This window comes from Dendrobates tinctorius, unplaced genomic scaffold, assembly GCF_039654945.1.
Source record: "Dendrobates tinctorius isolate UK_male_01 unplaced genomic scaffold, ASM3965494v1 ptg000036l, whole genome shotgun sequence".
NCBI lineage: Eukaryota > Metazoa > Chordata > Amphibia > Anura > Dendrobatidae > Dendrobates > Dendrobates tinctorius.
In genome coordinates, this window is record NW_027361704.1 from 34,505,729 (window position 1) to 34,529,785 (window position 24,057).

At 45.0% G+C, this 24,057-nt stretch overlaps 1 protein-coding gene across 1 annotated transcript in view; it reads right to left on the bottom strand.

Moving 5' to 3' along the window:
• Positions 1-1,101: 1,101 nt before the first annotated feature.
• Positions 1,102-24,057, bottom strand: part of ETF1 (eukaryotic translation termination factor 1) — a 54,111-nt gene continuing 31,155 nt past the window's right edge. The window contains exons 8-12 of the mRNA XM_073573785.1: positions 19,567-19,696; positions 17,228-17,383; positions 17,073-17,137; positions 13,439-13,586; positions 1,102-2,451 (exon numbers count right to left, since the gene is read on the bottom strand). Coding sequence (XP_073429886.1) covers positions 2,369-2,451; positions 13,439-13,586; positions 17,073-17,137; positions 17,228-17,383; positions 19,567-19,696 — 582 coding nt within the window. The 3' untranslated portion in view covers positions 1,102-2,368. The remainder of the gene's footprint in view (positions 2,452-13,438; positions 13,587-17,072; positions 17,138-17,227; positions 17,384-19,566; positions 19,697-24,057) is intronic.

A 24,057-nucleotide genomic window follows, 5' to 3' on the forward strand; every position in this document is an offset into this window, starting at 1 on the left:
CCATGTATCGTGAGATTTTGAGTGCAAACCTCCTTCCATCAGCAAGGGCATTGAAGATGAAACGTGGCTGGGTCTTTCAACATGACAATGATCCAAAGCACACCGCCAGGGCAACGAAGGAGTGGCTTCGTAAGAAGCATTTCAAGGTCCTGGAGTGGCCTAGCCAGTCTCCAGATCTCAACCCTATAGAAAACCTTTGGAGGGAGTTGAAAGTCCGTGTTGCCAAGCGAAAAGCCAAAAACATCACTGCTCTAGAGGAGATCTGCATGGAGGAATGGGCCAACATACCAACAACAGTGTGTGGCAACCTTGTGAAGACTTACAGAAAACGTTTGACCTCTGTCATTGCCAACAAAGGATATATCACAAAGTATTGAGATGAAATTTTGTTTCTGACCAAATACTTATTTTCCACCATAATATGCAAATAAAATGAAAAAAAAAAACAGAATGTGATTTTCTGGATTTTTTTTTCCTCAGTTTGTCTCCCATAGTTGAGGTCTACCTATGATGTAAATTACAGACGCCTCTCATCTTTTTAAGTGGTGGAACTTGCACTATTGCTGACTGACTAAATACTTTTTTTTCCCCACTGTATGTTAGCCTGGGTATGTTAGCTTGAGTTGATATACTGGATAAAATGTAGTCCTTAGACATGTGCCAACTACACATGGAAAGAATGAAAGCATTTCATACAGAGAAAATCAATGTACTTTATAAAAAATGGAGAAAAAAATGACAGCATGTATGTGGAACTGTTGTTGACCTGTTAGAGGAAAATATTTGTGGAAGGGAAAAATAAGTAAAAAAAAAATTACAAAAGGGGCTGTCTGGTCAAAAATAAAAAGTACTCCAAGGACAGGGTTCTATAAAGAATAAACTACACTGATACTCGCCTTCTGGCTCCCACCTGGATTCAGCACAAGACATTGAAGAGAAGATGTTAAGGTCCTACAGCGGCTTGTAGTTGGCTGCAACGGCCAGGTCATTTTGATTACGACATCCTCCGAAAACCATCCAGCGATGTGCTGCTGAAGCCACCTGATCGCTGCAGTAGTCAGGCAGAGCGGTGACTTCTCTTCTGATGGAGACTAACTGAGCAGTCTACGCTGAATCAAGGTGTGTGCTAGGTGATTTTTTTTTTGCTTCCGTTCGTGGAGAACATTTTATATTTTTTTTGCCTAGACAATCCCTTTCAAGGAGGGGTTTTCACATCTGCACTTCTCACCTATAAACTGGAAAGAGCCTCATTGCAGGGTCTGACTAATCACAAGGATATAAGTACAAGGTCCACCATTCGAGTGAAGCGGTAGTGTGCACTCGGGCCCAGCAATGCTTCCACAGTCTATGGGACTGGTGAACACAGCTGAATATTGTAAGTCACAGAAGTTCCGAACTGCAACCCCACTTAAATGGAGAGTCAAGGGACCTTTGTACTCATGATTGCTGGTAATATTGGGAAAGTGTCTTTAATAAAAAATAAATTAAACTGAGAAACCAGTTCAAAGACTTGGAGGTCGCATGTTTTGCATATATCAATTGCCCACTTTTATTAGGATACTTGAGTGGCAGTGAAGAAAAGCAACCGCCCGCACATCCCCTACTCCGTTACTCATTAGATGCTTGGCTGCTGGAAGCGTGATTAGTGTATGCGGTACTATATGCATGCTGTGTGCTGTTTGTACAGGATCATGCAAGGATATATCATCTTCATAACTGACCCTGTAATAAGGTTATGTCATAGCCTTTCATTTGCAATCTCTAACTTTATACTTGCATCTTGGTGCCTTCATGTCCACAGATGGTTCCTAGCAGGTAGCCACAAAAATGGACCTCCGCTGCTTTAGCACAGACCTTACATAGCATATGTAACTTATAACAGGACTGGTAAGCGTCTGCAATCTGCTGTATACATTGTATAGTTTTAGTGTGTACTTATCCATTCTTTATTCTGAAAAATCAAACATTATAAATGGATATCAAGTCCCCCTGACATAAAATAAAAAGTAAGCATAAGGGTGTTGGAATTGCACGGATATCTGAAGCCAGCTAATTGCCTGTCTATAAAGATAAAATGAAAGAAAACATTTTCTTAAAATACAAGATGAACTGATTTCTTGGTAAGTAAAAACGGATTCGGTCAGACATGTCCAAGTGGCATGAGGGAACCTTGCAGCAGCGTTTACCATCATGACAAAGAAAGAGAAGAAAAAAAAAAGTTTTCATTTTTCTTATCCAATGCTTATAGGCAAAGTATTGGAAATGTTCAAATTCTAAGGCAAGGACCATTTTTATTTTCCGCCATAAATCATCTTCTTGGGTTGGATGCTGAGGGTTAGGCACAATTTGCCAGACCCATCTCGACTACCTAGTAGTCATCCAGGTCAAAGAATTCATCATCTGTTCCTTGGTACTCCATTCCTTGAAAATCCACTCTGTACCTCAAGATACCTGGAATAAAAATGAAGTGTTAATAAACCAAGCGACCATAGCTGAACCCACTCCCTATCATGCTACATTCCTATAGTCCCATGGTGGGCTAATAAATCTTTGCTTAAGGCCAATGAACCTGCACAACAGGTGGAAAAATTAAATGGAATCTTTCAGTAGGATTGACCCTTCTAAGTCATCTTAATGGGCACGTAGGTCATAGGAAGCTGAACACAATGATACCTTGATAGAAATAATCCGACATCTTCTTCCAGAGAAATCTACGTTTTTTTTCTTAATATGTAAATGAGCTGTTAATCTCCAATTCTGTGGGAGATCTTAACCTTTAACCCTTCATGAAAAAACAAGCCGCAATTTTTCATTTTTCCTGCAAAGTCTACAAAACCTATATAACAGAAAATTCCCACTACTATAAAAACTTCATTCAAGAAGTTTAACGCTTTAAAAGATTCTTCACATGAATTAAAGCAATGGGGAGGGAAATAATTTACTTCTACCCACAAAAACGTTGCTTTAGCCCCAAATTTTTAGTTTTCACAAAAGATAACACACACAACCCTATTTAGTAAACTACATCTCTTGAGGAATTAATATAGGAGTGTGGAAAGCATTTTTAACCCTCAAGCGATTCATAGAATTGTTTAATAATGGGTCGAGTAAATGGAAAATTAACATTTTTTCCCCTAAAATATTGCTTGGACCCCAAGTTTTTAACTTTTCAAAAAGAGATAACAGGAGAAGATTAAGCAATTTGCTGTGAAATTTCTTTGGAGTACGCCAATACCCCACATATGGTTGAAAACTACTTTTGAGGCATTTCGCAAAGTTCAGAAGCGAAGAAGAGCCATATTGGAGTTCAGGTTTTGCTAGAATGGCTTCAGGGTGCCATGTCACATTGGCAGTGCCGCTGGGGTGCCAGAACAGTGAAACACCACCATAAGTGACCCGATTTTACAAACTACACATCTCAATGAATTAATTTGAGAGTGCAATGATCAAATTGACACCATGGGTGTGTCACAGAATTTTCTTACATTGAGCGGTGAAGAAAAAATAGATACATTTTTACCGCAAATTTTAGCCCAAGATTTTACATTTTCACAAGGAAAAATGGGTAAAAATGGCACTCAATGTTTGCTGAAAAAGGGACTACAATATATACTCGAGTATAAGCCAATGCACATAATTTTGCCATGAATGAAAAACTGGGTAAACTTATTGACTTGAGTATAAGCCAGGTATGCATGGCTATTTATCCCTTATCCTTGTATGCATGGTTCCAAAAAAAAAAAAAAAAAAAAAAAAAAAAAAAAAAAAACCATCCTACTTACCTACCTTACCTGTGCGCTCTCGCTGCATCTTGTTCAGACGCCAAGCAGCTCTTCCGGCTGACCAATCAGGTGGCCCCGCTCATTAAGGTAATGAATATTCACTCCACGCCTATGGGAGTGGAGAGGCGTGAATATTCGTTACTTTAATGAGCAGGGCTATGTGATCGCTCTGCCGGAAGAGCTGCTGGTGTCAGAATGAACGAGATGCAGCAAGGGTGCGCCTAAGGTAATTAGGATGTGTGCGGGAAGCCGGCGGCTGTCACTGTGTACGCGATAAGAGAAATGAATATTCATTTGTCTTTAGCAGCAGCACAGGCTAATTTAGCCATAGCCGCCAGCCCCTGCCTCTGTGAACCACGGCCCCCCCCTTCCCCGCCATCTTTCTGGGACAATTGACTCGTGTATAAGCCGAAGGAGGCGTTTTCAGCAGGAAAAAACCACCATGGTTACTTACCGGTAGCCGGTTTTTCCGGAACCCATGACAGCACCACATGAGAGAGGGATCCGCCCCGCCAGGACAGGAACCTACTGAGACATAAGGGGCGGCACCTCTCCCCCGCTTCAGTTGGGTTACAGAGCATTGAGAGGACTTCCCGGTTAGTTACATGTTTATCCAACACCACAACACTCAAAACACCCTACTAATTGTGCACACCATACAGTGAAAAAGGGGGGGAATGTACGGGTGCTGTCATGGGTTCCGGAAAAACCGGCTACCGGTAAGTAACCATGGTGGTTTTCCCTTCACCCATGACAGCACCACATGAGAGATTTTTGGAGACTTCGAAACACCTTAGGGAGGGACCACCGCTTGCAGCACCCTTCTACCAAAGGTTAAGTCAGCAGAGGAGGATAGATTTAATCTATAGTGCTTAAAGAAGGTTGAAGGTGAGGCCCAGGTAGCGGCCTTACAAATTTGTTCGATTGATACCTCTGCCTTTTCAGCCCAGGAGGTCGCCACGGCTCTGGTGGAATGAGCTTTGATGCCGTCAGGAATCGGGATACCACTAGCTGAATAGGCTACACTAATGGCTTCCCTGATCCATCTAGCAATAGTCCCTTTTGAAACCCCATAGCCTTTCCTGGCACCCTGAAAAGCTACGAATAGGGACTGTGACCTCCTCCACTGGCTAGTGGCAGATATATATTCTACAAGAGCTCTTTTAACATCCAGACTATGGAATTTTTCCTCCCCCAGATTTTTTGGATTTTCGCAAAAGGATGGAAGAACAATTTCCTGACCCCGATGGAAATCTGACACTACCTTGGGCAGATAACTGGGGTCTGTTCTTAACACTACCCTATCCTGAAAGACTTGCGTATAAGGAGGATTTACTGAGAGAGCCTGTAAGTCGCTTATCCTGCGGGCTGATGTGAGGGCTACTAACAGGATCGTTTTTAGGGTCAAAAACTTTAGGGGTAGCTGATGTAATGGCTCATACGGTTCTTTTGTAAGGGCTTCTAACACCAGGTTTAAATCCCAGGGGGCTATTCTAGGTATTGGAATAGGTCTAGCTCTATGGCAGGATTTAATAAATCTGGCTATCCACCTATCTGATGCCAGTTTGCAATTGTAGAGCGCCCCTAGTGCCGACACCTGAACCTTAAGTGTGTTTACTGCTAACCCCATCTGCAACCCAGATTGTAAGAACTCTAGGATGTCACTAATCGGAGGTTCTTTCCCTAACGGCTTACCCAAGAACTGTAGGAACTTATCCCATGTTCTGCCGTAGATGTTAGTAGTCACCGGTTTCCTGCTTTTTTGCAGAGTGGCCACCAGCCCAGGGGAGAACCCCCTATCTATTAAAAGCGACCTTTCAAATTCCACGCCGTCAGATGGAATCCTTTGACCTGAGCGTGTAATATTGGACCCTGAGCTAGTAGGTCCGGGATTTCTGGCAGAACCCAAGGATCGGAGAGGGACATCTTCCGTAGCAGAGCGAACCAGGGCCTTTTTGGCCAAAATGGAGCTATTAGAATCACCCTGGCTTGATCGTTTCTGATTTTTCTTACCACAGTCGGGATCAGAGCTACTGGGGGGAACGCGTAAGCCAGTCTGAAGTTCCACTGGATGTGCAATGAGTCCACTGCCCATGGGTTTTCCCTTGGGTTTAGAGAGCAGAACCTTTCTGTTTGCCTGTTGTGCTTGTTTGCAAAGAGGTCTATCACCGGTTCCCCCCAAAGCTGAATTAACTTTTGAAAAATGGATCGGTTTAGTGCCCATTCTCCTTGCCTCAGGGTATTGCGACTCAGGAAATCTGCCTCTATGTTTTCTGCCCCTTTTATGTGTAGGGCTGTCACGGAGTGTAGGTGATCCTCTGCCCTGCTCAGAATGTTTGTTGCTGCTTCCATTAAGGAGTGTGATCTTGTCCCTCCTTGGTGGTTGATGTATGCCACTGCTACCTTGTTGTCTGACATGATGCGTACATCTTGACCCTGGAGTAGCGGAATGAAGTGGTTTAGGGCCTTGCCCACTGCACACAGTTCTCTCAGGTTGGAGGATGCCTTCCTTTCTTGAGGTGTCCAGGAACCCTGACCTATGAGGCCCCTTAGGTGTGCCCCCCACCCCGAGGAGCTTGCATCTGTTAAAATTATATCTGTCGCCTGTCTGTCCCATGGTATTCCTAAGGTCAGATTTGTCTCGTTCAACCACCAGTTGAGAGAGTCTCTGGTTTTTAAGGAAAGCTCCAGCTTTCCTTCCAAACGCCCTCTTAGCGATCTTTGTGCTCTTAGTATCTCCCACTGGAGTTGCCGGGTGTGAAACTGAGCCCACCTGACCGCCGGAATACAGGATGTTAGGGTACCTAGCAGGGACATTGCTTTTCTTAATGTCATACATGGTTGGTTTCGGCCTGCCAAGGCCAGATTTTGCACCTTCTCTATCTTGGACTCTGGGAGCAGACACTCTTGCCTTTCTGAGTCCAGTATAAATCCTAGGAAGGTCTGTTTCTTTAGGGGTTGTAATTTTGATTTTTTGAAATTGACTATCCACCCTAACTCTTGCAAGGTGTTGATCACCTGAGTCAGCTGTGCTGTACAGTGGTCCTCTGAACTGCCCACTATAAGAAAATCGTCCAGATATGGTATTATGACCGTATCGTGAATCCGGAGAAAGGCTGTCACTTCCGCTATGACCTTGGTGAAGACCCTCGGGGCTATGGATATGCCAAACGGAAGAGCCCTGAACTGAAAGTGCCTTAGTGTGCCCTGAATATAAAGCGCTACCCTCAGGTATTTCTGGTAATCTGGATGGATAGGGATGTGGTAATACGCATCCTTTAAATCGACTACGGCCATGAAGCAATCTTGATGTAGCAGCTTCACTGCCGTAGTTACTGATTCCATCTTGAAGGTCGGGTTCTTTATCCATAGATTGAGGCGTCTGAGATTTATGATTGTCCTGAACGACTGATCCGGTTTTTTTATTAGGAAAAGGGGTGAATAAAACCCCTTTCCTTCCTGTAAGCGTGGCACCTCGGACAGTACCCGCTTGTCTATCAGGCTCAGGATTTCTGTTTCTAAGGCCAGTTGTTCTTCGGTCATCTTCCTGATAGGTGTGATGACGACCACGGATTTTGGCTGACGAATAAAGGGGATTTTCAGGCCTTCTTTTAGGATGCTCAGAATCCAGGTGTTGGAGGAGATCTTTTCCCAGGCCTGGAAAAAGAGTGCCAATCTCGCTCCTACTGGAATACTGGCGTCACTGTGGTGACTTTTTGGAGGTGGAGGTGCCTCCACCAAACATAAACCCTGATTCTTTCTTCTTTTTATCCTCCCATCTTCTCCTGTCAGCGGGAGGACGTCCTCTATTGAATCTTCCCCTCCGAAAGGGCTGTCTCCTCTGATCCATAGGGAATCTGGGGAAGCCTTTTTTCTTATCGCCTGCTTTCTCCAGAATATCATCCAAGTTTTTGCCGAACAGGAATCGGCCATCGCAGGGGAGAGAGCACAATTTGGTCTTGGACTGAAGGTCACCCGGACAGCCTTTAAGCCATAACGCGCGTCTAGCAGCATTTGATAGTGACGCTGCTCTGGCTGTTAATCGCATAGAGTCCGCCGAGGTATCTGCCAGAAAAGCCGCTGCCCCGTGCAAGAGATACATGTCTGATAAGATCTTCTCTCTTGGGACCCTTGACGCCAGCTTCTCTTCTAACTGCTGCAGCCAGATCATGAGGGAGCGTGCCGTGCAGGTGCCCGCTATCGCCGGCTTAAGACCTCCTGCTGTTGCTTCCCATGCGTGCCTCAAATATGAGTCCGCTTTTTTGTCTAGCGGGTCTCTAAGAACCCCTGCGTCTTCCAAGGGCAGGGCCGACCTTTTGGAAGACCTGGACACCGCTGCATCTATTTTTGGGACTTTGTCCCATATTTCCGTATCCTTGTATTCAAAGGGGTATCGCCTCTTAGAAGCGGATGGAAGGGCCCCCGATTTTTCAGGCTTTTTCCACTCCTTCTCAATAAGCGCCTGGATTTTCGCGTTTACTGGGAAGGTTCGTTTTTTCCTCTCCTGAAGCCCCCCAAACATGACGTCCTCTAGGGTTTTGGCCGCCCTTTCTTCCTGTAGGCCCATTGTGGTTCTAATGGCCTTTAGGAGGGCATCTGTATCTTCTACAGGGAAACATGGCTTACCCCCTGTGTCACTATCTGAGGAGTCTGAGGAGGATGATTTTTCCGCCTGAGATGATACTGATGCGGAATCTGAGGGGGAACTAGGGAAATCCTTCCTGCTTTTTTTCCCTTTTTTCAATAAGGACTTAATTGAGCCTTCCATTTCTGACCTGAGGGCAGATATTAGATTGGCTGCGAAACTAGGTGCTTCCTCCGCCATAGTTCGCTGAATGCACGAAGCACAGAGATCTTTTTGCCAGTCTCTTGCTAGGGGAGATTTACATATAGCACAATCCCTATTGTTCTTCTTGCTTCCTGCTTTTCTGGGCCTTTCCTACAGGGTGAAGCATACAATAGAAAAACCCCCTATTAACATACTGCTGACATTCACGAAGATCACTCACCACCGTAATCAAGGGTACCGGATTTGGAGGCTGCGTCGGAGCACCTGACCCGCGCTCTTTGGACCTTGAGGAGTGCCCCGACCTGCGGCTGGGGCGACTGCTGCTTGAATGGCTTCCATGCTTTCTGCCAGAGGGCTGTGAGGGAGGCAGGGACGCTGAACGTTCCTGCTCGGACTCCATCTTGCACCGCCGATCTACCGCTGTCTTCCCCTTTAAATCTGCATGCCTCCGCCTGGTGAGCGTCTTCCTCCCCTCCCCCCTGCGACCGCCGGCCCAGCGCTTCAGAAAGCCGGCCGGCGTCGCACCCGGCGCCATTACACCGTCGCCTTCTGCTGACGTCAGCCGGCGCACCCAGCATTCCAAGCGCCGCTGACGTCAGCGGCCGGAAGACGCCAGCGTCTCTCCCCTGCCACGGGGATCGAGATGCGGCGTGCGCGAGGGGAGGGCGGCGCGGTGGGGGCTTCCCGGAGCCACCGGGATCCCATCCACGCCCGCACGAACCCGGAGCCCCAGGGACCCCGGGGACTGCGCTTCCAGGACCCGACGGCCGGCGCTACAGGTAAGCTACCTGTTCTTCCCGCGCCGGGACGGGCCTGGGTCTTCTTTCTCTTCGCCCATGACAGGCACCGCCACAGTGGGATTCCTTCCAGGACAGGAACCCAACTGAAGCGGGGGAGAGGTGCCGCCCCTTATGTCTCAGTAGGTTCCTGTCCTGGCGGGGCGGATCCCTCTCTCATGTGGTGCTGTCATGGGTGAAGGGAAAAATGGTATATACGGTACCCCCTTTGTGCCTGTACAGAACTGCTTAGCCACATGGTGAGACTCGGGAGGGATGGAGCACTGACTATTGGAGAACAAATTATTTTAGAATAGTTTGCGGACTCCATATACAGAGCTTTTAAGTAGCAGAAGAGCAGAATCCCTCCTCAAGTGACATAATTTTGGAAATTACAGCCATCTGGGAATTTATCTAGAGGTGTACTGACTATTTTGAATCAACGGGCATTTTCCATAAACAAGCAGAAGTGGATGCTGCTGAGTGAAAATTACAAATCTATCATAGCAGTGCTCCTACGTTGTAGTGCCCATGCATTAGGCCCAGCTCATGCTTCTGGAGACATGCACCCGTAAAGTAGGCGGGCTCTCATCACTACAAAAATGCCAAACAAGTGGACAATAAATGAGGTTTAGGCACACTGGGGCTCAGAAGGGAGGGGACATTTGGATTTGGGAGCTGGCTTTCTTTTGTGGGATGAAGAACCATAGCACTTTTCCAGAGCCTTTGTTCTACCAATAATGTGGAAGCCTCTTATTTCCATTGACAGATGATGGATACATTGGGGAACCTTTTTTTGTGGATTGCTTTGAAACTTTTATTGGGAACAGTTTACATCACTCTAAAAGTGACGCTCTAAAAGCATCAAAACATAAAAATGCTAAATGTGGCATCGCTGTAATCTCACTGACCCGAAGAATAAAGCTTCCTTATCAATTTTATCACAATTGGAACGGCATAAAAAAACTCCAATAACTTACTGAATTGCTGGTTTTTGTTAATTTTCCCTCCCAAAAATCGGAATAGAAAGCGATCAAAAAAAGGATATGCGCTCGAAAATGGTACCAATAAAAAGGTCAATTTGTCCTGCAAAAAACAAGCCTTAATCATGACCATCAGCAGAGATATAGAAAAACTGTATGTCAAAATATGCTGAGGTAACATCTTGTTTTTGCAATAAAAAGCGTTTTTCTAGTGTGTGGCAGCAACCAAAATAAAAAAAAAAGCTTTAAATCGCACTGACCAAAGAATAAAGTTGTCTAATCGCTTATATCACATGAGGAACGGCGTAAAAAATAAAAGCAATTCTTCATCTGCTGTTTACTTCCTCATTCTGACTTCCAAAGATCGCAGTAAAGCATGGCTCACATTTATCCTCCGCTCTACGCTGAACACTTGAACCGGCGTTTGAATCATATCTCATAGAATTACACAGATAGACGGAACCCCCAGCGGAAGATTCCCTATAATGAAGCAGACAGACACTGTGGATGCAGTCTGGCCTATGATCCAGTTTGTATCTGTCTTTTCAGGTGTGCATAAGAGCACGGTCCGCCAGTTTTGTGCACTTCTGAATAGAAGGAAACCATTGAAAAGAGACCAAACGGATGAGAGAGTAATTCTGCTGCCTCATTACAGTGAATTAATCACTCAGGGATTTAATGTGAATAATGTCATTTGGAATTTTAGATGGAAACCCCGATAAAAGTGCTCAGCGTAGAGCGCAGGATAAATTTGATCCAAAATGTTATGTAAACTGTTGCCAATAAAAGCTTTAACTCAATCAAAAAAAGCAAGTCCCCACTCAGGTCCGTCATCTGTTAAAAATATTGGGGGCTTCCACGTTACTGTTATTACAAAGGCTCTAGAAAAGTGAAATGGCTCCTCGCCCCTCAGAAGAAATTCAGGCAAATTCTGCACTCCCAAATCCAAATTCCCCCTCTCCCTTCTGAACCCCAGTGAGTCTACACATTTGGCATCCACGTTTGGCATTTCTGCAGCAATCAGAAATTGCCTAATTTATCGGTGCGTGTCTCCAGCTCCAGAAGCATAAGCTGGGGGACTACAACGCACTGGGCAGTAAAACTTGTCACTTGAGAAGGGAGAGTATTCTGCCCTTCTAGCACTTAGGGGATCTGTATATAGCGTCCGCAAACTAGTCTAGAAAAATCTGCACTCCAGGAGGCAAATAGCGTTCCGTCCCTGCAGAGTGTCGAAGTATGGCTAAGCAGTAATGTACAGCTACATATTGGGTATTTCTACATTCAGTAGAAATTGTAGGACAAATAATGTTGCCATTTTTACTCATTTCCCACTGTGAAAATGTAAAATCTGGGGCTAAAACTAAATTTTGGAGGTAAAAATAATTATTTTTCTTCACTGCCCAATGGTATAAAATCCTGAGACACCCCTGTGGTGTCAATACGATCACCACACCTTTCAATAAATTCATCTAGGTGTGCAGTTTGAAAAGTGGGGTCACTTATGGTGGGGGTGGGTTTTGCCACCTCAGCGGCACTCCTAGTGCATCATGGCACCCACAAACCATACCAGTAAAATCTGCACTACATTATGGTCCTCCTTCCCTTCTGAGCTTTGCACTGTGCCAGAAAAACATTTCCTGATTACATGTAGGGCATTGGCGCACTCAGGAGAAAGTTATACAACACACTGAGGTTTATATTTTCTTACTAGCCCTTAAAAGAATTAAAAACTTGGGGCTAAAACAACATTTTAGTGGTAAAAACGTAATTCTTTCTTCACTGCCAATGGTATAAAATTATGTGAGGCACATGTGGAGTCAACCTGATCATTGCATCCCTAGATCAACTCATTGGGGTCGGGGGTGTAGTCACTTAGGGGTGGAGGTTTCTGCTGTTTTGACACCTCAAGGGCTCTGCCAATGTGACATGGCACCCTCAAACCATTCCAGCAATATCTGAACTCCAATATGGCGCTCCTTCCCTTCTGTGCTTTGCACTGTGATTCAAACATAGTTTTCAACTACATATAGGGTACTGGTGTACTCGGGAAATTGCACAACAAATTTTGGGGTCCATTTTCTCTTGTCAACTTTGAGAGGAAAAAAATTGGGGGTAAAATTTTGCTTTGTCGCTCCCCGGCATCGCTCTCCTGCACAGGCGTACTTCGCTGCCCTGTTGAGGGCAGAGTAAAGTACTGCAGTGCACAGGACCTCTCTGACCTTTCCCTGCGCACTGCAGTACTTGGCTCTGCCCTCAGAGCAGAGAAGTACGCCAGCACAGAAGCGCCATGCCGGGGAGCGATGAAGCAACAGGAGGGTGGCATCACAAGAACATGGGAGGCACCAGACCCAGACCTGCAACACCCATCAGACGCCCCCCCCCCCCCCCCCCCCGGTGAGTATAATAAAACGTATTTTTTTTTTCTCTTTCAGGTCATACTGGGGGCTTATCTACAGCATTATAGAATGCTGTAGATAAGCCCTGAAAGGCGGTGGCCGCATCTTATATATCAGTCAAAACTGCTGACAGGTTCCCTTTAATAACCTAATATTATAAACGCATGCATTTTAGCAAAAGTGCATCAGAGAAATCCCACTACATAGTAACCCGATACCACAAATATAACCCACCTGCTTCCCTATTTGGGTGTGTGCACACGCTGTGGATCCGCAGCGTTTCTGGCCCTGCCGGTCCAAAGCAGAATCTGCTGCGTTGTACAGTACCATTTTACTCCATGTAAAATGGAAACCGCTGTGCACATGCTGCGGAATTTTCCGCACGGTTTTGCTGCGGTTTCAAATCCGCAGAAAGAATTGACATGTCACTTCTTTTCTGCGGATTCCGCTGCGGTTTACCATCCCCTCCATTGTAGAGGTGATAAACCACAGGGCAAAACCGCAGCCTAATCCGCAGATAAACCGCAGGTCTTTTGACCTGAAATTTACCTGCGGATTTTACAAAATCTGCGGGGAGAAATCCGCAGCACCTAAAAACTACGTGTGCACATACCCTTTAATTTCTTTTGCAGGTACGCTGTGCAAGAAACCCTATAAATCACTGACATGCAATTGAACAGAAGGTTCAGACACCATATTATTGTGCATTTACCTCCAATTCCACCAAATCCTTTCACAAACTGAGATCCTTCTTGTGACTTGTCTGTAACAATCTCCAGTGTTGCGCCAAATTTTTTGTAGTTATTAGCAAACCATTCTAGTAGAGGCATACTCTCTATCAGCTCATGCTCTTGTCCAGTCTAAAGGGAAGATCAAGAAAAAGGTCTATCAAAACCTAAAATAAATCCCCAAGAAATTATCACTCAGTGGTTTCACAGCAGAAACCAATAGCTCAGCATCATCAGCATTCTTGTGGGAAACCATGGACTCTTCTCCCCCTTTATAATTAATATGCAGGACCTGTGTGCGCTGGATCATTGTATTCCGGACCCTCAGCTGTACCATACAAGACTCCAACTCCTATACAGACTGCAGCGTGGACCGGTATTCAGTATCTCCATGCTAGTGTCATAGGAATACACAGAGACCACCCCAAAGAGACTGACAGAGAATCATTTGGTGCAACCGAGGGTCCAGGATGGAGCCAATTATGCAGCAATAAACAGATCACAAGAGGACATCATCACTGACAGCGAGCACCCAAAGGCAACACTGGGGCGGAGGAGAATGTAATAGAAAGGCTGCTGAGTAACTGGAAAAATAAATACTTCAAAAGTGTAGTGCCATCTGCAGAAGTCTCCATTCACACTTATGGTGGCGTATCTGTTGACGCACTGATATGCAGGGAGTTTGATTGAGCCGTTGGCTGACACTATGGCATATGACAAGCTGCTGGAAGTGCCCCCTACTTGAGATAAATGGACATTTACCAGATGCTACTGTCCCGAGGCTTAAAATTAGATCTTCTAGTCAAAGAAATAAGGCACATTCCCTACTGTAAGAGATTCTGTAATATCTAGAGCATTTCCCACTTCTCCTTGAGGCTAAGTGCACACGTACCGGAACTCTCGCGGAAATTACCGCGAGAATTCCGGAATTCCAGTCCGCGGGAAAATCGCATTTTAAATTCCCGCGATTTTCCCGCGGAAAAACTAGCATTTTGCAAGCGTATTTAGCTTGCAAAATGCTTGCGTTTTCCAAGCGATCTGTAGCATCGCTTGGAGAACTGATTGACAGGTTGGTCACACTTGTCAAACATAGTGTTTTACGAGTGTGACCAACTTTTTACTACTGAGGCCGCCTATGCGGCATCAGTAGTAAAAGATAGAATGTAAAAAAAAAAATAGTGTTATTCTCACCCTCCGACGTCCCGCGCAGCCGTTCCCAGTAATCCTTTGCGAAAATGCCCGCGATGACGTCAGTTCTCGCGGGATCGCGACGTCTCGCGGTAATTCGCGATGACGTCGCGCGAATGACCGCGAGACTTCGCGATCCCACGAGAAGGGGCGTCATCGCGAGCATTTTCGCAAAGGACTACTGGGAACGGCTGCGCGGGACGTCGGAGGGTGAGAATAACACTATTTTTTATTTTTAAATTCTATTTTTTACAGGGATATGGTACCCAGAGCCCGGAGGACAATCTCCTCTCCTCCGGACCGTGGGTACCATCCGCCATTGTTCTGCTTACTTTCCGCATGGTGTGCACAGCCACATGCGGGAAATAAGCGGAACAATGCATTCCTATGGGTGCGGGATCGCCGCGATTCCGCAAATTAATGAGCATGCTGCGGTTTTTACCGTGAAGCGATTCCGCCGCGGTAAAAACCGCAGCATTAGCACAGCATTGCGGAATCCCATAGGAATGCATGGGATGCTTAGTTTTCGCGGCAAAATCGCGCGGTTAAAGCCGCCGCGGAAACGCGAAAAAAACGCCACGTGTGAACTCAGCCTTACACCCTACTCATCTTCCAAGACCGAATTGTTTCTTTTTAACCCCTTTATATAGTACGTCCAAGGTCAGATTCCCCGCTTTGATGAGGGCTCTGACTGTGAGCACTAGGGTGACCGGATCTCATATGGGGGGGAAAAAAATGTCAGAATCTTGTTCGTCTGGACCCCACAAAACGATTCCCCTTTCCAGGTATTGAGAGAGCCAAAATTTGAGCTCGATCAAATGACGTTAACCCGTGCCGCTCGTCGCTCAAAGTTTGAAAAAATCCAAATTGAGGTATTTTAAGATTTAGGTATTTTGCATAGTCTGTTAGACTATAAAGAATGTGAAAACAACATTGCAGAAATAGCCCTGACCAAATTGTCGAACCATTTGTGGTATTTGAATGCAGAGTTGGTGGGATTATCGTTTTTTGATCCCACCATTACAGACAATGAAAAGTTGTTAATGGCTAATAAATTGCTCAGTAGCACAGATGAACCATCAGAGCACGCTAACCTACATGAGTTGATAATTTTACATAGTTATCTAATCTATTCTAGAGCTTAAGTTAAAGTAGTTTTTGAAACGTCAGAATATAATGCTCGGCATTTGCTTACAACTTGCAGGACATATTGCTTTTGTTCTTCATCTTTTGTCAGAAGGTCGTTAAAGTCGGTTACTTCCTACCTCTTAATTTTTCTTTCCTAACTTTTGGATTTACAACCCTAGCGTGCTCTGATGGTTTTTTCAAACTTTGAGCGACGAGAGGCACGGGTTAACGTCGTTTGATCGAGCTCAAATTTTGGCTCTCTCAATATCTGGAAAGGGGAATCGTTTTGTGGGGTCCAGACGGACAAAATTCCGACATCGATTTTTTGCGGTCACCCTAGTGAGCACGCATCAAAGCCGCGACATGTCAGCCGCGACATTGTATTAAAATGCAATAACGGGCGATCAAAAGTTCATATCTGCACATAAATGGTACGCTTAAAAACGTCAGCTCGGCACACAAAAAAATAAACCCTCACCCAACCCCAGATCACGAAAAATGGAGACACTACAGGTCTCGGAAAGTGGTGCAATTTTTTTTTTAGCAAACTTTGGAATTTTTTTTTCTCCATTTAGATAAAAAAAAGAACCTAGACCGTATATACACTGTATTTTTGGGATTGTAAGACGCACTATTCCCCACAAAAATATTTTGGGGAAAATGGGGGTGGATATACCTTAATGGAACCGTTACTGTAGGCCGGAGGGTGGGATGAGGGGGTGCCCAGCGGTGCTGCCCGGTGTGGTGGGGGCTCCGCCGACATTTTGTGAAAGGCCAGAGCCCCCGCAGTTCCATGGTTTCTTGTGCGGTGGACTCCCCAAAAATAGCCGCCAGGAGGATGGAGATCTTGGCACGAATGTCTCGGGAGATGAGATTTCAATGCTGAGAAAGTGCTGGAGTCAGACAATCCCAATTCACAAAGTGGACATCTGTTAATGAATCTGAAGCATCTGACAAGTGGCATGGCCTTCCTCCAGTAAGATACTGATGCGAGAATTCTGGCTTTGGGAATGCCACAGTTCATGATTTAGACAAGCTGTGGCATCCAGCATCAACCCCAACTCAGCCCACTTGGTTATGGATGGGAGAGACTGTCATGCAAACACCAAAAATCACAATCCGAGCTGCACCTAAACCTGGTGATTTTTCAAAGCGTTTAAGCCAGCATTCTGGCGCCAATAAATTGACGAGTCATGCCCACTGATGTTACTCTGGTATTGAGCTGAGCTTTACTCACAGCTATTACAATATCTGCTGTTCCAACAATAGTGAAGCCGGGGCGTCACTCTACATCATTCATACCTCTTTGTCAGTGAAGTGCGATTTGTCCTTCTCTTGTTCTGGTGTTAGGTAAAGAACTTTCTCTTCTAAAAAGGGGGAAAAACAATGTCAGTCTTATTGGAGCTTCAAGGAACTTTCAAAAAGCTTGAATGGAGGAAAAAAAGGAATTACCGTACCTTCAGAGCCATTACATCTTAAGACATATCTCATGATATCCAGGTTCTCATACACAATCAGAATTTCCACTGCTCCCATTTCCAATGCCTTTAGTGTGTCTTCAACACCAAAACAATACTTCCCCGTGTCCTGGCTGATCTCATCAAAGTATCTCCCTGCGAATGAAATACACTAATTTCAGTTCATAAGCCAATTCAAGACAACGGTGACTTGTACCTGCATTTTCACCAGGTTTCCTCTCTGCAGGCGCCATTTCCTAAGTTGCAATTCACTCTGAGTTAGTAGGAGGAGACTTGCTGCCATGATCTCTTCCATGCACAGAACACAGAGAGGGATTTCGGTTTTATTTTTAAAGGGAATGTGTCACCGCTTTTTTGGCATATCATGTAAAAATATCAGTCAATTTAGTGTCAGCTCTGCATTATACAAGTACTTTTTATAGCCCTTGACTCCCCACCAATTACACATAAATACCGTTTTTATTCCTCCCGCGGTGTATGAAAATCTGCTCGGTGCGGTCCGATGGGCGGGGCTTATTGTCAGTCTCTCCCCCCTCCTGGATTGCTCTACGCATTCCTTTCAGGTAATTCCTGCGTTCGCGTAGACTTACCGTGCGTGCACAGTATGCTTTGCCCAACTTTGAGCAAAGCCGAAAAATAGTATTGCACATACGCAATTGCGTTCTATGGCCTGGAAATATACTTGCATACTTCCGGGCCATGGAAAGCCATGTCATATGCCAGTGCATGCGCAATACTATTTTTCGGCTTTGCCCATAGTTGGGCAAAGCATACTGCGCACGCACGAGGGACCATTTCAATGCGCGCGAGCGCAGGAATTACCCGAAAGCAATGCGTAGAGAAGCCGGGGGGGAGAGAGATGGACAATAAGCCCCGCACTGAGCAGATTTACATACATCGCGGGAGGAATAAAAACGGTATTTATGTATAATTGGTGGCGAGTCAAGGGGTATAAAAAGTACTTGTATAAAAAGATTGCAATTAATTCTGTGAAGTAAAACAAGTTTTTAAACAGGCAAGGAAAAGCTTTTCCTTCTAGAAACCAGGAGCTGTGATCCAGTGCTGCAATGTCTATATACCCTCTCTTGACTCCTCCCCTGCCCAGGAAATGTGGTATGATCCATCCACAGTCAGACACTGCCATTACACAGGACACAGCAGGGGCACATTTATAAGATTACCTCAGCACAGGAATTTTTTTTTTTTTTTAACTCATCCAATTGTGGAACTTATTATTATTCCAAGATCTATTGATTAAGGTTTGCTTTGCTCATGGGACAAACCCTTAAAGGGGATCGGTCACCCTTTTTATCCCCTATTAGCTGCCGGCATAGACATCGGGGGCTTATCTACAGCATTCTGTAATGTTGAAGATAAGCCCCCGATGTAACCTGAAAGAGAAGAAAAACACGTTATATTATACTCACCGAGGTGGGCGGTCCTGTCCGATGGGTGTTGCGGTCCGGTCCGGCGGGTGTTGCAGTCCGGTCCGGCACCTCCCTTCTTCATGCGATGACGTCCTCTTCTCCCGTCCTGAAATGGCTCCGGCGCATTGCTCTGCTCTGTTGAGGGCAGAGCAGTATTCTGCAGTGCGCAGGCGCCAGACCTCTCCAAGACACCTGCGCACTGCAGGACTCTGCTCTGCCCTCAACAGGGAAGAGCAGTGCGCCTGCGCCGGAGCCATTACAGGATGGGAGAAGAGGACGTCATCGCATGAAGGGAGGTGCCGGACGGGACAGCGACACCCATCGGACCGCCCACCTCGGTAAGTATAATATAATGTGTTTTTCTTCAATTTCAGGTTACATCGGAGGCTTATCTACAGCATTACAGAATGCTGTAGATAAGCCCCCGATGTTTACGCCAGCAGCTGCAAAGTCAAAAAAACAGGGTGACAGATTCCCTTTAAGAGAAATAACACTCTAAAATGTACTTTGTAGGAAAACACATTTTAATCGATTAATAGATCTTGGAATAAAAACAAGTTCCACAACTGGATGAGTTAAAAATAAATGTTACCGAGCTGAGATAATCTTATAAATGTGCCCCTGCTGTGTACTGTGTAATGGCCTGGTCTGATCATACCACAGCTCCTGGGTAGGGGAGGAAGCAAAACAGTATACAGACATTACAGCAGGGGATCACAGCTCCTGGGCAGGGAAGGAAGCCAAAGAGTTGTACAAAACGTGTGTGACTTTTCAAAGTATAAAGTCTATTACAGCAGAAATCTGGTGAAAACACTTACATATTGGGGCCTCAGTGCCCCATTTTACTTGTAGATAAACCTTTTGTTCTTACCAAGCATAAATCATACATACCTATTAGTTTCTTTTCTTGGATGAATTTCACATTAGAGAGGACCTCTGTTGAGAGCTCAATTGCTTGGTTAAAACCATTTTCTCCCCCGTAAGAGATATCTACTAGCTTCAGAACTTTGGATTGCAATCGCTGCAAAGAAACAAGAAGTTCATCCTTAAACAACTGTAAAAGGAACACACAAAGAATCACGTAAATCCAGTCATTGTGCAGATCTGCTCAGTGCAGTACACGTGTGGATTTCAGAAACATAAAGCAGAAAAAACAAGTCATTTATGTTCATAAATTATATTTGCACAATTCTGATGAGTACAGACCCAACAGACTGACAGTGGACCATCAATGCCTTCTGCAGTCTGCCTTGCAGTACATAAAGGCTCTAGAAACTTAACTGTCCAAAATTTTTAGTGAATCATTTTTGCAGCAAATTGAAATATAGTTCTTCTGATTCACAATGTCGCATTCCCCCATATGCAGAGCATTGCAACAGCTGAGATCCATGGTTACGACCAGTAACCGCTAATTTACTCACTAGTTGTAACCATGGATCTCTTAGCTACTACAATGTCCTCCACATGGAGTAAGCGACATGGCATATTAGAAGAACTATACTACAATTTCTAATAGGAAGTATTTGCTAACATTATTACTATTATTATGCCTCCCACATATTGGGTTAGGATCTTTGAGATGGAAATACCTCTAACTACAACAAGTATCACAGAAGAGCAGACGGGTGTGCCTTTAAGACTAAATATGGGATCACAAGAGTGGAAAGTAAAGCACAAATTTATAAATACTTTTTTTTTTTTTTTTTTAATTTTAAGGCTGAGCTAGAGCAAGATGTGTCAATGTGTTCATTGAGATGTGCAAGTCCTAATGAATTTAGTGATTTTTCAGTTGCTGGGTGCCACCATAAGAAATGTACTCCAGACAAAACCTGTAGTACTTATCGGATATTACAATTTGTAATTCACGCACCCTCTAGCTAAGGCTAGGTTCATATTGCGTTAGAGCAGTCCGTTCAACGCATGCGTTAAATGGACTGCGCCAATGCTACATTCATCTGCGCTAGCAGTGACAGACCCTCGAACGCTGCAGAATGACGGCACATCGCTAACGCATGCCGATTATGACATGCGTTGGCGATGTGCTACGTTATGGCAGTCTATGGGTGCGTTAACGCATCCGCTACATAGTGTTAATGCCGCTATGTAACGGATGCGTTAAACACAGCGCCATAATGCAATATGCCTAAGCCACGTCAATTTTTACAAAAATTTAATGGGACTGGAGTAGAAACGACCATCAAAAAAAGATACACATTGCTGAGGCTGGTGGGCTCTGGTACATTGTCCAATTTGGGCGCCAAGTGCCTTCATTTCATAAGTACCGTATATACTTGAGTATTAGCCGACCCGAATATAAGCCGAGGCCCCCCCCTAATAATGCCACAAAAAACTGGGAAAACTTATTGACTCGGGTATAAGCCTAGGGTGGGAAATGCAGCAGCTACTGGTAAATTTAAAAAATAAAAATAGATACCAATAAAAGTAAAATTCATTGAGACATCAGTAGGTTAAATAATTTTGAATAACCATATTGAATTAGGAGCTCCATATAATGCTCCATACAGTTCATGATGGGCCCCATAAGATGCTCCATACAAAATACGGCGCATATAATGCTCCATAAAGTTCATGATGGGCCCCATAAGAGGCTCCATACAAAATATGCCCCATATAATGCTGCACAAAGGATAATGGTGGCTCCATAAGATGCTCCATTGATATATATGCCCCATATAATGCTGCTGCCATTTCAAGGAAGAGAAAAAAAAAAAAAAAAAAACGACACTCACCCATAGTCGCTGGGGGCCAGGTGCCGGTGTCCTGAGCAGGCAGGGACACCGGCGCGCTATGGGGGTCAGGTGCCGGTGTCACCACTGGCTCAGCGCCCTGTCACTGGCGATATTTACCAGTCCCCGCTCCATCTCTGCGCGCCACTCTGTCTTCCGGGTCCCTTCTCCAGTGACGTTCAGGCAGCAGAGAGCACAGCGCGCAGTAACTAAGTCATCGCGCCCTCTGACCTGAATGTCAATGCAGAGGGACCCGGAAGACAGAGCGGCGCGCAGAGATGGAGCGGGTATCGGTAAATATCGCCATTCCTGGGGGCCTGAGCCAGCGGCAACACCTGACCCCCATAGCGCTCCTGTGTTCCCGCCTGCTCAGGACACAGGCTTATACTCGAGTATATACGGTATATGTATATACGGTGTGTATAATTATATCTCTCTCTGAGTGCATGTGTGTATCACCAACCAATCACAAAGTATTTTTCATTTCACCAGAGCTGGTTAAAAGAAGCTGAGCTGTGATTGGTTGCTATGAGCAACAGTTTTCCTTGCAACCATTCACAAAGTATCTCTCATTTCACCAGAGCTGGTTAAAAGAAGCTGAGCTGTGATTGGTTGCTATGAGCAAGTTTCCCACTTGACAACACCTCAGCAGACACTGACTGACATGGTGGGAGGAATCTAGCATCCCCGGGAACATAAGCTCCCAGCCATTGTCTGCCCCCAGAAAGGAGCACAGAGCACATGACAAATGAATCACTCCCTCCCATGCCCATAGCCCCATCACATTAGAGTTAGTAGTCCGGTGGCTCTGGCTGACGGGATGATGTGGGATATTAGGGGTAGTAGTCCGGTGGCTCTGGCTGATGGGATGATGTGGGATATTATAGTGAATGTGGCTATGCTAAGTGGGCGGGGCTATACAATATATACATACAATAATATATATATATATATATATATATATATATATATATATATATATATATATATATACATATATATATATATATATATACACACACACACACACACACACACACATACACATTATAATTTGTTATAACTAACCGTAGTTAGTTACTATGCCCAGGCAGCGCCGGGCTCTTCAGCTAGTATTCTATATAGCAGTATTGCACACTAAATTTCATATACTCAATGCTTGCATACACCCCAGGAATTGTGTGCTGCTATGTTCTTTTGTTTGTCTTATATGCAGCTTACACCTGTGTTCACACTTGCTTTATTGTTTGGAGATGCTGATCAGTTTTTTGTAGTATACTACTGGAGGTGGTGACAGCTGCCTTTTCCGATTGAGCACGCCTCCCATCATCCTAAGGATGAGCATGATAAATATTAGGTTTAGGGTTCTATCTAAGGTCACCTTGTTACGGCTGGTGGGCTCTCGTGAATTGGCCAATTTGTGGGGCAAGTACCGTATTTTTTGGATTAGAAGACGCACTTTTTCCTCCTAAATTTTGGGGGTGCTTCTTATAGTATGGATGTACTTAATATATTTATGTCCCCTGTGGCTGTGGATGCAAGAAAAGGAAGCAGCGGACGAGTGGGTTACAGTAGGCAGGAGACAGCTGCTGCGGCTAACACATGTGCCCACTGTTAAAGAGCATTACTATTCACTGCTCCTCATTTCCATAGTCCGCCCACCTGTATGCACTGAGGCCGGCAAAGAGAGATTGGAGGAACTATGGGAGTGGAGAGCAGTGAATATTAGTTCTCTTTAATATCGGGCAACGTTAGCAGCTGCCCGTCGTGCAATCACGAGTGCCCGCTATTAAAGAGAATGGATATTCACTGGGTGGACAGTAGCGAATATTAATTCTCTTTAATAACGGGCACATGTTATCGCCCAGCCTCTGCAGAAGCTGGAGGCTGTGGCCAGCACTGTGCCCGCTACTGAAGAAAATGAATATTCACTGCTTGCCACGCCCATAATCCTGGGTGTGGAATGCAGAAAGCATTCTGGTAGCTAACCTCGGCGTGTGGGGGCGCATGGCAGTGACGTCATGTGCTGTTACACGCTGAAGTCAGCTACTAGCATCAGAACAGGATGCTGCTGCGAGGGAGCAGAGGGAAGGTAAATAGAATTGCTTTTTTTATGGGTGCATTGTGATGGGGCCCATGTATACCAGGATGGGAGAGCCCATGTGTACCAGGTAGGGGGACCATATATACCTGGATGGTAGATATTACCCCTATAGCAGTGTCAGCAGCAGCCCCCCCCATAATAGTGTGTCATGACCACTTTTGCATCCATTCCCCCCCCCCCCTTTTCCTCCTCTAAAACTTAGGTGCGCCTTATAGTCCGAGAAATAAGGTATATTTCATATAGCAGTAATGCAGTCTAGACTTCATCTATTCATTGTTTGCATACATTCAAGCACTTAGAGAGCAGATGCGTACTTTAGTGTGTAGAAAATCCAAAACAAAAATGTTTGATGAATTGGGGTCATAGTATCCGGGACCTACTCTTTGTGTGTCATTGGTATGGGAACCCGACAGGCCCTCATGCCCTCGCTCTCATCAGCATTTGTGTATCTATTGCTAAATTTCCTGTTTAACCAGCCCTTTATATATCCTTTGTCACCTAAGCACAAGTATTTAGAAACTTATTTACGCA